Source organism: Cyprinus carpio, chromosome B12 (genome assembly GCF_018340385.1).
Source record: "Cyprinus carpio isolate SPL01 chromosome B12, ASM1834038v1, whole genome shotgun sequence".
Taxonomy (NCBI): domain Eukaryota; kingdom Metazoa; phylum Chordata; class Actinopteri; order Cypriniformes; family Cyprinidae; genus Cyprinus; species Cyprinus carpio.
Window position 1 is genome coordinate 4,491,562 of NC_056608.1, and position 15,448 is coordinate 4,507,009.

Genomic DNA, 15,448 nt, shown 5'->3' on the forward strand with positions numbered 1-15,448 from the left:
TAACGTGGCTTGATGCATTAAAACTTTTTTTTTTTTAAAGACCAAACTCAGTAAACACACTATTAATAAATTATTCTATTTACAGACAAGCAGGTTATGGGAGGAAAATGCTTAACGCGTAATTAAACGTGTTGCGATCGTATTCTGGGCTCATATCTACTTGTCTGTGAATAAAATGATTTATTAATAATTTGTTTACTGAGTTTGGTCTTTTTAAAACACTGTTTTAATGGATAAAGCCAAGTTCTTTCACGTTAAGTGTTTTAGAATGTCCCAATGATTCATTTGTGAATTCAACTGGTCCAGAAGATTAAACTTGCAGCAGCTAACATCTCGTGATTCAATAAATCAGACATAGTGAGTCAAGTTAATAATAAACAACTGTGCATTATAATGAAGGCTTTGTAAAACTGCACAGCGTTTTTAGCTTTTTAAACAACATACTCCATTCTACATTAACTACACACACATTTCCTATCATGTATGTCTATGAAAGAGGATCGAACCAATCAGAGTAGGAATGGGGCGGGGCGACACGTGCAGCCCCGCCTCAATCTGCAGGCTGCAGCCGGATGTACTTGGATTCGGGTGTGTGGATTGGTTAAATCCAGCAAAGGGGGCGGGGTCTTCATCTTTTGAAAATAACCGTGCTTGGAGCGACGGGCGCCATTGTTGAGAAGTTTAAACTGAGGATGTTAATTGTGACGATGTATTGAATGAAGTTAGTTCATCAAGACATTTTATATTGTGCCGGAGAGCAGACCGCATAAAGCGAGACTTGGGTTAATAGTTGTACAACACAATAGGTAAGTTTCATATAATATCTAACGTTATGTAGAGTGTGTAACACGTCAGCGCTTTACTTCAGCGACCGTTCAGCTTCAACAAACACATTCAGAAAACTCAAATGCTTTCCATCCTGAGTATTCACACGGCTGCTTGTGTTAGTTTTATATGAACGCTGCATTTATTTATCATCCTCTGATGTCAGGATGTATGTGTTTTGTATATTTGATGGCGGGTCTGTAATAATTGATCTCAGAAATGGCCCACCGAGTTGCTGTGAACGATGGCGCTGCTGGATCCAAGCGGACCTCTCGGGTTCGTGTGGCGGTTCGGCTCAGGCCCTACATGGACAAGCAGGACGAGAAGGGAGAGGGGCCCTGTGTCAGGGGTCTGGGGCCACAGAAGCTGGAGATCATCAACTGGAGGAACGCCACTGAGACCCTGCAATACCAGTCAGTCATAACTCTTAAAGTTTGCTTCCCTTTCTTCTTCCTCAATCCTCTAATTATCAGAAATCAGAAAGAGCTTTATTGCCAAGTATGCTTATGCATACAAGGAATTTGTTTTAGTGACAAGCTTATAGTACACAGAGACAACAACAACACACAAAAAAAAACAAATTGCAAATAAATAAATTGTATGAACAGATGATAATGGAATAGAATAGAGTAAGATGCAGAGATGTACTTGGATGGAGGCGTAACAAATACATTTTTATTGCATAATTGTCTCTCCTTCAGCATTAAGCACTTTATCAGGTCATGATTTGGTAACTGCTGCTGATATCAGACTTCTCTTTGACTGATGTCCACAGGCTGAACATGCAGGACGTATGATTTCATTAGTTAATTTAGGTTTAGGTTAATTATGAAAATAATGTAATTGGACAATATTTATCAGTGTTTGTCTTCATTACCCCGTGGAATTGATTCTCAAGGGTATATTTATTTATTTCTAATTGTATGAAAAACTGGCACAAATGTGAATTTACAAGTCAGGTCCTTGACCATTAATTTGTTAACCACATTGAGCTTTATTCATTGAAACGATATATTTTTCTGCAAGGTTTTTAAAATAATTTAATCTTTTTTTTTTTCTTTTTTTTTTTTTGTAAGGACAAGATATTATGAATTTATAACAATTTATAAATTATTTGTTTTTTATTATTATAGACTTAGATCTCTGTGAATTATACCATATTTTTTATTAACCCCTTTACTGTCGCTCACATTTTTTAACCTAGACGTAAACATGCACAATCCAAACTTAAATTTTTTATAATTCATGAATGAAAAAATGTTGTAGCATGATATTGATGTACCATTTTCATGGTAATGCAATGTATGATTTTAAAATGGGTTTCAAATTTTAAGTTTCCAATTGATATATACTGTAATTTCTGATGATTTCTAAAGTGTGATAGAGAAAAAGGCAACGAATAAACCTTTTTTTTTTGACACAGGTCAGAACTCCTGTTATGATGTAGTGTTTTTTTTTTTTTTTTTTTTTTTTTTTTTGAGGTGCACTCTTGTCATGCATTAATCTTTTACTTTTCCTACATAATTTTTAACAAAAAACATTGGTATAATATCTCTATAGGAGACCTTTCCGACGATGTATGGTTTGTCATGATTAGATTAGGATTTAATTGTACTACAGTGACGTAAACTTAGGCTTCCTACAGAGGGGACGGTGACAGTTATTTAATGTATTTATTTTTTGTACATTGATTGATTTATACTTTGTATATATAATTGTATATTTGATTGTAGGTTCGATGTGTTTCATGGTGAACAGACCACGCAGCAGGAGGTGTTTCTGACCTCTGTCAAGCCCATCCTCCCCCACATCCTTAATGGTCAGAACGCCAGCGTCTTTGCCTATGGACCCACCGGAGCAGGTATGGATACTAATGTAACAAAACAAATGATTAATTTTCATTAAAAAATATTAATGGCAAAAACGCTTGCATATGTTTGCTTGGGAGGCCATGTTTGGTTGTAGCCGGTTTATGCTGAGATAATTCTTCTAGCCTTCGCTTGAAGACACCCCTGCCCCTTCACATCAACACACATAACAGAGGGGTAGGGGTAAGAGATAGAAACAGGATTGGGCCTTTGAAAACGGATTTCAAAAGTGCTAGTTTTTGAAAGCGATATTGTTATCATCTCGGCTACTGGCCTAGCATGCATAATGCAGTGAATTTGTTGTTTTCGTCGACCTGTGTACAAGGTGTTTGTATTAGACTTTTTAAAAATTGAAATCCTTGAAAACAGCCATGTTTATGAAAAGGCACTTAAAATATATTTAGTTAAAATATTTCAAAATACAACTACATTGTTTTGTGGAGCTCAGCGTTTTGGTGATTAAAAGAAAAACAATTTTCCAATTAAAGTTAACAAATCAACTGTATCATTCCAAATAATCAAGTTAATAATATTAATCAAAAACCTCTACATCTAAATTTATTGTCACACCTCTAGCTCTAGCATTCATAAACGTGATAAAGCTCATAACTTTCTAAGTGTATGATGAAGCTTTTACTCTTCAGGTTAATCATGTTCATCAAAAAAATCACTTTGAATAAGGAAATTGATAACTTGGCCATAGTATCCTCTCATATGTTAAAGTTGCTACAGTCATTGCGTGCTTTGCATGTGCTGCATGTTATTTGTACCATTTTGTTTTATTCATTTATTTTTTAGAATTTAAAAGATTAAACAGATATTGTGATCTCTTATTTTAGTCTTTGAAAACCAGCCTTCTTGAGTAACTTGTGTGATTTTTAGATTATTATGAAGTGCCATAATATAGTCCATTCACAGTCTAAACATTTGTCGTATTCCTTCCTTCAGGAAAGACCCACACCATGCTGGGCAGTCAAGAGCAGCCGGGCGTTATTCCCAGAGCTGTCAAGGAGGTCTTCAAGCTGGTTGACGCTCAGGAAAAGGAGCAGGATGGTTGGGAATACTCAGTTGGGATGTCTTACCTTGAGATCTACAATGAAAAGGTAATATGTTTTGAGAAAATGTTTTTTATTTCTGTGGGTATTCAGCATCATTACTCCAGTCTTCAGTGTCACACGATCCTTCAGAAATCATTCTAACATGCTGATTTGCCACTCAAGAAACACCTTATCAGTCGCTGAAAGTTTTTTTTTTTTTTTTTTTTTTTTTTTTCAGGATTCTTTAGATGGGAAAGCTCAAAAGAGCAGCATTTATTTGAAATTGAATTTTTTTTAGTGACTTAATAAAAGTATTAATTAAAAAAATTGCTTTGAATAGTTGTGCAAGTATAAGTGTTTGTGGGCAGCTGTTCTGGAATATTGAAGTATTTGTATCTGTAGGTGCTGGACCTGTTGTCCCCAGGTTCCCAGGACCTGCCCATCCGTGAAGACAAGGACAGAAACATCCTCATTCCCGGGCTAACGCACACACCGCTTTTATCCTTTACCGATTTCGACACACATTTTATCCCTGCGAGTCTAAACCGCACCACAGCCTCTACTAAACTCAACCAGCGCTCCAGCCGCAGTCATGCTATCCTCCTCATAAAGGTTTGCACACTTCTCTTCATTCTAGTTCTCCTTTAGCACTTTAACAGGTCCTGGTCTCTGTGTGGTAGACCATGATTTGGTAGCTGGTGCTAAAATTAAATCTCTCTATCAAACAAGTACCACTGGCGCTTACAGTGTCTGCTGGTTGTCTTTGGGAGAGAGAACACAACTTTTATGGTAACTTTGTATATGAAGGGCCTTATGATTCCTGCGATGTGGAGTTCAGACTAGTGTCTGAATATTTTGCAAAAGACTGCTATTTATGCATGTCTGCTTGTTTTGTGGGGATCACATTTTATTGGCCACTTGTATAAAAAAAAAAAATGTAATTAAGCATTAAAACAATCCAATAATATTCAGAAGGATTTTGTGGAAAAACTAAAACGGATTTCATCGGGCTCTTTAAATTTACCGGCTCTCTGCAAAAGACTAATAATCACATAAATGCATATGTTTTCTCTCAGGTAGTGAAGTCTCAGCGTGGGCCGCCACACAGACAGCAAACAGGCAAGCTGTATTTAGTTGACTTGGCAGGTTCAGAAGACAACCGGCGCACAGGAAACCAGGGCATCCGTCTGAAAGAGAGCGGGGCCATCAACCTGTCCCTCTTCACCCTCAGTAAAGTGGTGGACGCTCTGAACGCGGGGGCCGGGGGCCGCGTGCCCTACAGAGACAGTAAACTGACCCGTCTGCTGCAGGACTCTCTGGGTGGTTCGGCCCATTCTGTCATGATCACAAACATTGCACCGGAGTACATATACTACTTTGACACCTTCTCAGCCCTTAATTTTGCCGCCAAGTCTAAGCAGATTGTCAATCGGCCCTTTGTCAGGGAAACCGTTTTGGCTCCTACGATTGGTAAGCAATGCAGTTTTATGTTGTTGTGTTTTCTGTATGTTAATAATAGGGTATGTAAAAATTTTATCCCTTCACTCTTAGCTCCTGGAAAGAGAGCCAGAGAGGAACAGGAGGCTGGAGGTTCTGGTGAGCCCCAGAACAAAAAGTCTAAAGAGGGGAAGAAAGCTGAACGGTCCTCGTCACCACCCGTACATCCACACAGGTAAGGCTTCGCGTGTTACAACAGATGAACTAATTCATTGTATGAGCACTTTAACAGGTCTTGGCTTTGTGCAGTAGGCCATGATTTGGTAGCTGGTGCTCAAAGGAAAACTCCTGATTGCAAAAACCACAGGCTGAATGTGCCTCACTGGACGTGAATAGGGAGGACATATGTGCTGGTGATCAAGATAAAATTGTGAATTCTCAGCCTTTTGAAGATATTTAAGTGTAAATCTCTAATTGTTTGCTGTGAATAGCTTTCAAATGAATTTTATTTTGCACTGGGGTTTGTGAGTTAACCCTCAAAGTAAAGCTGAACAACCTTAAAATAGTTCACCCAAAATTGAAAACACTAACTACACCTTCATCGTCGTTCCGAACCTGTAAGACCTTCGTTCGCATATAAACAACATGTGCATGGTGCTGCTGCTTACTTAACATGCAAATGCTTCAGCACACGCATGCATCGTTTACATTTTGGGTGAACTATCTCTTTAAAGCTGCAGTCCGTAACTTTTTTTATTTTTATTCAAAATGTATATAACAAGCGAAGTATCATGAGTTCCACAAAAATATTAAAGTTTTTTTGTTGTTGTTGTTGTTTTGTCTTTCAACAGTGATTAAAAATGTTTCTTGAACCATAATAAATTGTAGGATTTAATTTTAAAGTAAAATTATTTTTTTTCCTTCACGGCATTGCTTAATTTTGCATGTAATTCCCTGTCTACCTATATATTTATTATATATTTATTTATTTATTTTATATATATATATATATATATATATATATATATATATATATATATATATATATAATATATATATATATATATATATATATATATATATATATATATCCTATAAAATTTAATCTGATGTCAGTTCACCAGATTCATCAGTTCTGGAAAGACTTCTGGCCCTGGAGAAGATGATGATGGGCTCGGCTGAAAGGGAGAGACTAAACTTGCTCAAAACTGTAGCACAGTCCCGTAAGGAAATACAGGTATCGTACACGCTCTGAGCATTTGATTCTATTGCTTGGTCAGAACAACATTTCTATGTCTATTTCTATTAGGGCTGTCAAATGAATTTATTATAATTTATCACGTTCAAAATAAAAGTTTGTTTGCATAATAAAGCCTGATTCGGATGGTAATTGTTTCTCATGTGGACGTCTGTAAAAATAAATGTACATATCACCTCAGTGATAAAACTCTTGGATTTGGATGGCGATCTATTCACAGGAGTGAGTTCTGTGATCCTATGAACCTGGGAATGCACTTTTATTTACAAAATGTATTCTTATTCTTGTGTAAAATGCTTTTAAAAATACTTAGGAAAAATGTATTCTTATCATTCCAAGCATATTTTATAATATATAATCCTATTTATTTGATTATTTAAATCTCTGTTTAAAAAGACGTGCTGTAGTTGTATATAATTATACGCGATATAGTTATGTAGCCTAAATATCCGTTTATAATACACATTTGAAAACTGTATGGCATACCTGCGGCTGCTGCCATAATAAAGACCCATTTCGAATGTTTGTGTGCTTTTCTCTTTCTGCTCCCAGTCGCTGTGAACAGTTATGAAGTATTGTTCTTTTATATACTTTCCAGCATTTCAGAAATAAATATGTATGCAAATTACACCGAAGTACGACAGTCAGTATATAAGAAATATTTATGAAATATTGTGTATATAATATATTTTTTCATATTTAAAAAAAAAAAAAATACCCATTTATAAAAAAACACACACACACACACACACGCATACATGCACAGTAAACACACATTATGTAAACAAGCTTTTATTTTGGATGCTATTAATCGTGATTAATACCTGAATGTATTTTAGAATTTTTGTCTAGTGTACATCTGATATGTCTTTTTATAATCTTTTGTTAATTGTATACCTTGTATAATATATTCAGAGATTGACATGAAAATAGCCTTGATGCTGGCATGGCGTTAAAACGTAAAAAAATAAATAATTGTTATTAATCACTTTGACAGGCCTAATTTCAATGCATTGCGAGAGGTGAAAAAAAAAACTGTTTCTGTGGAAATAAGCAGCAGTGAAACAAACATCCCTCTTGCTTGTAGTTAATTCATCATTTGGGCCGGATTGCTAATACCAGTTGCAGAGTCCACATGAACCTTGTTTTTAAATGAGCACGAGTGCTCAGTTTGGAAAACCACTTCAACATCAGTTAATGGGTGATTTCAAATATGTTCTGCTGTCTTCCCATAGATGCTGAAGGAGAAACAGAAAGAACTGGAGGACAAAGCAAACATGTTTAACAAGCAGAATGAAACCGTTGAGAGAGAGTCCAAAGATGCACTTCTCTTTAAAACAGATCTGCCCCCACTGCACAGAAAACCGTCTACAGCCGCCAAACCCCGCAAACAGCAGGCGGTTGTCACACCGTTACAGGGTAGGATGTGGTTAATTCATCCTTACAGTCCTCCTGGGACACTCTTTATACATGAGAACCCAGTATTGATTAAAATGGTTTAGTGTTTCATGATCCTTTGAAGATTTTTCCTTCTCTTTCTTCTCTGCCTCTTAAGTTCTGCTTTTATTATGCTGAATGTTTCTGTGGTGCTGCAGTTGCTGTGCTCTTCAAGGGTTAGTTCATCCAAAAATGAAAATTCTTTCATTAATTACTCACCCTCATGTCGTTCCAAACCCGTAAGACCTCCGTTCATCTTCAGAACACAAATTACGATATTTTTGGTGCATTCTGAGAGTTCTCTGACCCTCCCATAGACAGCAAGTTTCCTTACACGATCAAGGTCCAGAAACGTAGCAAGGACATCAGTAATCCATGTGACATCAGGGATTCAACCATAATTTTACGAAGCTGAGAGAATACTTTTTTTGCGCAAAAAAAAACAAAAAACGACTTAATCCAACAATTCGTCTCCTCCGTGTCATCCTAGCACCATTGTGGAGAATATCCACTGAACGTAAACGGCGTATGCTGTTCTGTGTCAGCTGCGGCACGCGGATATGTTGATTGCGCTTTGATTTGAAGGAAAACAACATATCTGCCGGGGAAACGCTTCCGTAGTGCCTCCTGCTGGAAGAAATTGAATGTGCATTTTCAATAAGGCTGTTGTTGTGAGTAGGGTATTCCTGGCAGGAAACAATACAGTTTCAGGACTGCATTTACACTAACACATATTTTATAGCACTTGCTATTCAGTTCTGTAAATTAATATTATTAACAAATCATACTATTTTATAGCACTTGCTATTCAGTTCTGTATATTATTATTTTTAAGGAATTATGTAGTTTAATTGTATACACTTAGTTATTGTCCTAACTAGGGGTGCTCTGATTGATCGGCTACCGATTACTATCAGCCGATAATCATGTTGGGATGATTGATCGGCGGTCTCTTAAAAAGGCAGATCCCAAAAAATCGATCTCAAGCTGATGACGCTGCCGTGAGAGGTTTGGCACGACATGCAGCGGCACGCGGGCTCTCTTTCTCTCTCAAAATACGCTAATGGCTTCAAATCACCACACATCGCATCTGTCTATAAGGCCCCATTTACATTGCATGGTTCAAGTGACCCAATTCCGATTTTTTTCCTCTCATGTGGCACAGATCGGATATGACCGGTGAACGTGTAAGCAGGAAAAAAAATGCGTGGATTCCGATTTTCTCAGATCGGCTTCAGGCCTCATTCTTATGTGGTAATAAATCGGATATGAGTCGGATATGTGCATTTGCGTGTGCCATGTAAGCAGACAAATCAGATATTCCCCAGTAAATGCGAGTCGTACGTCATTAAAAAAAGTGACGTCAACTCAGGTGGACACCACCAACTGAGATCACATGACTTATTATAGGCGCGATGTAGGATGAAGAACACACAGTGGAGCAATGCGGAGGTTTCATGTCTTAAGTCTTTGGGGCGAAGAGACAGTGCAGGGTTGTTACAGAAATAAATCCGTGTTTGAAGACATTTCACGAGATATGGGGAGGCAGGGTTTAAGCGCTTTTTTCTCCGCCGTACGAGACCAATGTTTTGTTGATTTTTTTATTTTTTTTTTATTGTTGACTTTTCAAAATATTGTGGAAAGCAAAACACTGTATAATTTTATTTGCATCTGCATCCATTGTATTTCGTGCTGTTTTACTTCCTTTTCCAAGTCAGAACGTCTACGTTTGGTAGTTTCAGCAGTGTATAGTGTAAATGCAAAAATCGGATACGGGTCACTTTTAAAAGATGATGTAAGCGGGTCGTCAAAAAAATCAGATATAGTCAGAAAATCGGATTTGGGTATCAAGACCTGCAGTGTAAATGCAGCCTAAGCGAGCTGCACAGGTGACACAGGAACTGTCACTTGCACAATCGAGGCATTGTCACATAGTCATTGTCAAAAAGTTTGTTGCATTACTTTTTAATTCTTGCCTGTGTTTAACCATTCAGAACTCTCGTGCTCTCCTGGAGACTGTGTTTCATGCTCACTCGCAGCGCATAACAGATTCACATTATTCCGTTTGCAGTGCGTATGCGGTGCGTTTTTTTTTTTTTTTTTTTTTTTTTTCGCGCTCATGTTAACGGATTGTTAATGGAAAGCATTCACACTGCACACACGGTTACGGTCCAGCAGCGCATTTGCATTAGTGTAGAGATGGTTTCTGCACCGACTCTATTGCTGCACAGCAAGCGCTGGATTAAAGTAACACACAGCCACGGATGAGCTCGACACATGCGCAGTACCACGGGGTGCGCGGCTGTCCGCGAGCCCTCTTGATGACAGAAATAACATAATGGCGACGGTGCACTGACGGCCGATACTGATTTGAAATCAAAATAATGGATAAATGTTGTGTTTGTGCCTTTGTGGTAAACAGCCAAGGATCAGTTGTGGACTCTTGTGTGAAAGCACAGTCTGTGCTGCTTCCCCTCTCTCAAGAGTCACCTAAGAGGGGAATTGCCCCCATTTTCAAAAATGAAATTCAGGCCCACAATAAATTTCTAAAAATGCTGATTGGAGTATCACTATATAAGAAGCCTTTAAAAAGATTGGTATCGGTATCAGCAGATACTGCTTTCTGTGATCGGTTGGAATCGAATTGGCTAGATGGCACTGTCCCAGAAAATAGGGTCCTAGTTATGCGGTCCAGGAACATTGGGTTGTTTTTGTTCAGACCAATGTGAAAATCAACCCACGTTTTTACCCTGCAAACACACAGAGCTGTAAATATGAACTGGTGGATTGATAAGGAGATAATTCATTAATAAAAAATCTAAACAGTAAAATGTGTTTAATATAAGAATTTATTTATGATAATTGTTTAAATGAATATAATTAATACTTTTGACTCATCCATCATCTTAAGAATGGTTTAAAGGCTGAAATGTGAAGTATCATTTTATAGAAATTTTATAGAATTGTTTTTGTGAAAACTTGTATCTGAACTGTAAATCATGCTTTTTACAGTCTAATAGTTTACCATAGACTTTGCCCCACCCCGCTCATGTGGTATTAATTTTATTTATGCAGGTCTTAAAAAAAGGTCTTAAATTTGAGCTTAAAAATCCTGCAGCAACCCTGTTTGACGGACAGGGACATAAAAATTCAATCATAATCTATTATTACCTGTCATCTTAATTTTCATGGTTTAATTATAACAACACATTTAATTGCTTGTATTTTTGTTCATTTTTAATAATGAACCTACAGGACAAGCTACCGGACAAATATAGACTGTTGACTTTTTATGTTCAACATCACACCCCGCAGTGACAGCAGAGGCCACAAAAAATAACAAAACATGCTAGGGCTGGGTAAAAAAAAAAAAAAAAAGTAATCAATTTTAATAAATTGTCATTTTTATGAACCAATATCGATTCTTAAATCCCAGTCGATGCTGTTTTCAGTTGATGAATGAACCGTACATATAGTGCGCCTTCCATTCAATAAATTACAATAATAGGCTAAGCTTTGTGTGTTGTTACTTTTCATATGAAAGTGTCATATTTCAAATTGTGTTCATTTTTTTTCTAGTAATAAATAGCGTACTCTATAATGTGGCGTGATAGATCACTGTTTACACCTCAGATAAAGTGAAGCAGCAGCGCACGTGAACTGATGATCACTTTCACTTTACTAGTGTAAGGGTGAGTAAAACAAAGGCCAATTTTCCTTTTCGGGTGAACCAACCCTTTAAGAGTGCATTTCCTGAAAATCTAAACTTAGTCTGGTATTTTCTGAAAATGTACTTGCCCTCAGGCCATTCAAAATGTAGATGAGTTTGGTTGTTCATTAGAACAGATTTGAAGAAATTAAGCATGACATCACTTGGTCACCAATGGATGCTCTGCAGTGAATGGGTGCCGTCAGAATGAGAGTCCAAACAGCTGATAAAAACATCAGAATAATCCACAGCACTCCACTCCATCAGTTAACATCTTGTGAAGTGAAAAGCTGCATTGTTTGTAAGAAACAAATCCATCACAATGTTTAAACATCAAATTGTTGCTTACAGTTTTAAAAATAATTGTTGAATCAGGAGAGAAATATTTGTAGATCTAGCACAGTCTACAAGCAAAAACAACTCTAAACCAATATGTTAGTGGATTTTGATGTGAGAGGACGACGTGTGATGGACTTTTTCACTGGAAAACACTGTATTATGGACTCCGTATTTTGTCCATAAGAAACAATATAAAGTTAAAACACATTAATGATGGATGTTTCTTGCAAAGATGCAGCTTTTCACTTCAAGATGTTATTCGATGGACTGGAGTAGATTACTTGAGGATTGTGATGCATTTTACTCTAATTCTGACGGCACCCATTCACTACAGAGGATCCATTGGTGAGCAAGTGATGCAATTTCTCCAAATCGGTTCTGATAAAAAAAAAAAACAACAACCCCATCTTGGATGGCCTGAGGTTGAGTACATTTTCAGCAAATTTTAATTTTTGGGTGAACAATTTCTTTAAGCACTACATTTCAGACTGTAGTGTATGGTAAATAAGGAGCTGTTTTTTACTGTCCAAACACATCTCAGTCTCTCAGGTGCAGCCCTTGCAGCAGTGCGCTGTGGTGTGTAAACCCTCACAATTCTTGGATAAAAAGAAGAAACGTATCCAAACCGAGGTCAGTGTGCTGCTGGTTGTTCTTTACATGTTTTACAATGTACAACAATAATTAGCATTGTGCTGCCCAGGAGATGCCATTCATGTCAGTTTAAAATCATGCTATGACAGTAATGGCCAGTAGATGGCTTAAGTTTTCTGTGCATCCAGCCTTTATGTACTTCTGAAGCATGCCTTGCAAGTTTTGCACCAAGTTTTGGGTGAATGAACTTAATGGAGGGACAGACATTTCTCCGGTTTCATTAAAAACTCTCAAGCAATGGTATATTTTACACTTGTTGACAGTAACTGAGATGTTACTTTGGCGTTTGACATGAAGACTAAATGGGTTTTTCTGCTGGTGGTGTGTGAGGGGAAGGAGAACGGAGGTGTGGATCGTCCCTCTGCTGATGACATCAACTGGGAGTCCCATCTGGATTCAGCATTACTAGAGCAGTCCAGGAAGAAGATCCTGCAGACGCTGAACTCCGGCTCTCTGAAGGATCTCAAGAGCCTGCAGCTGATCGGAGACAAGAAAGCCAAACTGATCATGGGCTGGAGAGAGATTCATGGGGACTTCACACAGGTATGCGTCTGGCTCTTCCCCTGTGATGTGTGTGAGACTCATGGAGAGGCTGAATTAATATTTGGTTTTCTTTTTATTTGTCTTGTTTGTAGTTGGAAGACCTGCAGAAAATCGAAGGCATTACACCTAAACGTTTCACCTCTTTCATAAAGGTTTGTGTCAGTAATGTCTGCCTGCTATGGATCATTAATAATGTGTCAGCAGAGAAGCACACTAGAATGTGGTTTAGAAGATTTCCTTTGAGTCACAAGCTTTCTTTTTCCCCTCACAGGCCAATATTCTCAGCAGTATGGGAAAGTGAAGCGTGTGAGCCACTGCGTCTGAAGAGGAGCGTTTGAACACTTGTGATTTGTTTTTAAGATGTTTTTACACATTTTATGAGTGTAACATTTTGTACAGGGTTTTTTTTTTTTTTTTTTTTTGTGTACAAGCTTCTGTTTACTTGACTGCTTTTTCCATGTTTTCTGTCATTTCGGCATACTATTCTGCCTTTTTAATATTTAACTTTTTTTTTTTTTTTTTTATGAACTGATCATTTATCGCGGCACCAAATAAATGCCACCATCACATAAAGAAGCTCTAAGGATTTTTTTTTTCTTTCAGATGATTAATTGGGTGTAATACTTGTAATCACAACTAAATAATTTGTTCTCAAAAACATCCTTTTACAGAGATCTGCCTGATGCTGTGAGTTACTCATTGCATGTCTTTAGTAAACCCTAACAGTTTCTTAGTGCCAAATTAGGGTTTGTGCTGGCGCATGCTGCTAGCCAGATTTACAATTTTAGCATTCAGAGGCATCCATTCAGACCAAGACAAATGTGTGTTAGGTTAACAAATTAGTATTTTGTAAAATTTGTTAGGATTTCTTTAGCTAATTATTTTGAAATTAAACTTCCAAAAGACGAATCAAAAATATTAATTTCATAATTATGCTCAAAGATTACTATATGTCGACACAAACAAAGCATTGTCGCATTTAATATCATTATAGCCTTTTAAATGTCAGCTTTTTGTGATGATGGCTTGCCTGTTGGCTGAACTCTGTGCACGGTAGGGAATCTGTGTCACAGGTGCATCATGTTTCTCTGAAGGACTACCGAGAGAAACCTCTTATTCACTAAATGTCCAGTTTTGATTTGTTGAAACTGTTCTCACCCTCAGGCCATTCAAGATATAGATAAGTTTGTTTCTTCACGGCAACAGATTTGGAGAAACTTAGCATTACATCACTTGCTCAGCAATGCATCCTCTGCAGTGAATGGGTGCCGTCAGAATGAGAGTTCAAACAGCTGAAAACAAAAAGACACAAGCCACATCACACCAGTCCATCAGTTAATGTCTTGTGAAGCAAAACCCTGCATATTTATAAGAAACAAATCCATTAAGATGTTTAACTTCAAACCATTGCTTTGGTAAACTGCAAGTCCTCTCTCAATATTATTGGTTTCTTCAGTGAAAAATAATCTCCTCAATCATTTCTACCTCTATATTGTTTTGAAACGTGAAACCTTTAAAACATTTCTGCTAAAAGTGGCTGTCAAATGAAGCCTCTTGGTTTGGTGTCATGTATTTTAGCTAAGGCTTAAATGTCCATATGTTCTTTGAGGATTCTGTATATCCTTGACTTGTCATTCAGTATTTGCATTTTGAACTGAAGGAGAATGTAAATGTGTTGTTGGTGAGTGGATGTGTCTGCAGCAGCAGCGGCTGAAGGCCTGCAGTCAACAGCGCTTCATTACTCACACGCAGTCCTTCAAGCAGCCTGACGTCCCTGCGGCAGACCCGAGCAGCCAGTCACTGAACTGCAGGGCATAAATAAGACCACAGCTACATTCACTTGCACTTTTTCATTGTTGTTCATTATAGTGTTTGGAACCATTTTCAGTAGGCAGAAAAGAAACTTGACTATCTGAGATAATGACAGCTTTAATAATTAATGGAAAGAATTGATTTCCCAATGACATGTACAGTTAAAAAAAAATAAAAAATAGTGAGATTGGAGAGATTGTTCGTACTGCAAATTAGTAAAAGTACATGCCATTAAAGACAAAAAATAAATAAATAGTTATTTGCTTTTTAGTTCCAAATGTGCAATTTTTAGCAGTACAAATGTGTTTATTAAATAAAATTAATTTATTTTTTAAAGTGTAGGGTTACACTTTTTTAGGGATATATATATATATATATATATAATATGGACCATAAAACCAGTCATAAGGGTCATGGTTTGTTTTGATAGGACAGTATTTGGCCGAGATACTGTACAACTATTTGAAAATCTGAGGGTGCCAAAAAATAAAATCACCTTTAAAGGTGTACAAATTAAGTTCTTAGAAGTTCT

At 37.2% G+C, this 15,448-nt stretch overlaps 1 protein-coding gene across 1 annotated transcript; it reads left to right on the top strand.

Moving 5' to 3' along the window:
• Positions 1-636: 636 nt before the first annotated feature.
• Positions 637-13,677, top strand: LOC109067303 (kinesin-like protein KIF22). Its single transcript, XM_042734989.1, has 13 exons — positions 637-806; positions 1,043-1,238; positions 2,559-2,686; positions 3,642-3,796; positions 4,133-4,342; positions 4,807-5,200; positions 5,282-5,402; positions 6,284-6,404; positions 7,661-7,844; positions 12,452-12,540; positions 12,883-13,104; positions 13,197-13,256; positions 13,376-13,677. Exons 2-13 carry the CDS (start codon positions 1,045-1,047, stop codon positions 13,403-13,405), a joined length of 1,908 nt encoding a protein of 635 aa, XP_042590923.1. The 5' UTR covers positions 637-806; positions 1,043-1,044; the 3' UTR covers positions 13,406-13,677.
• The last annotated feature ends 1,771 nt before the right edge of the window (positions 13,678-15,448 follow it).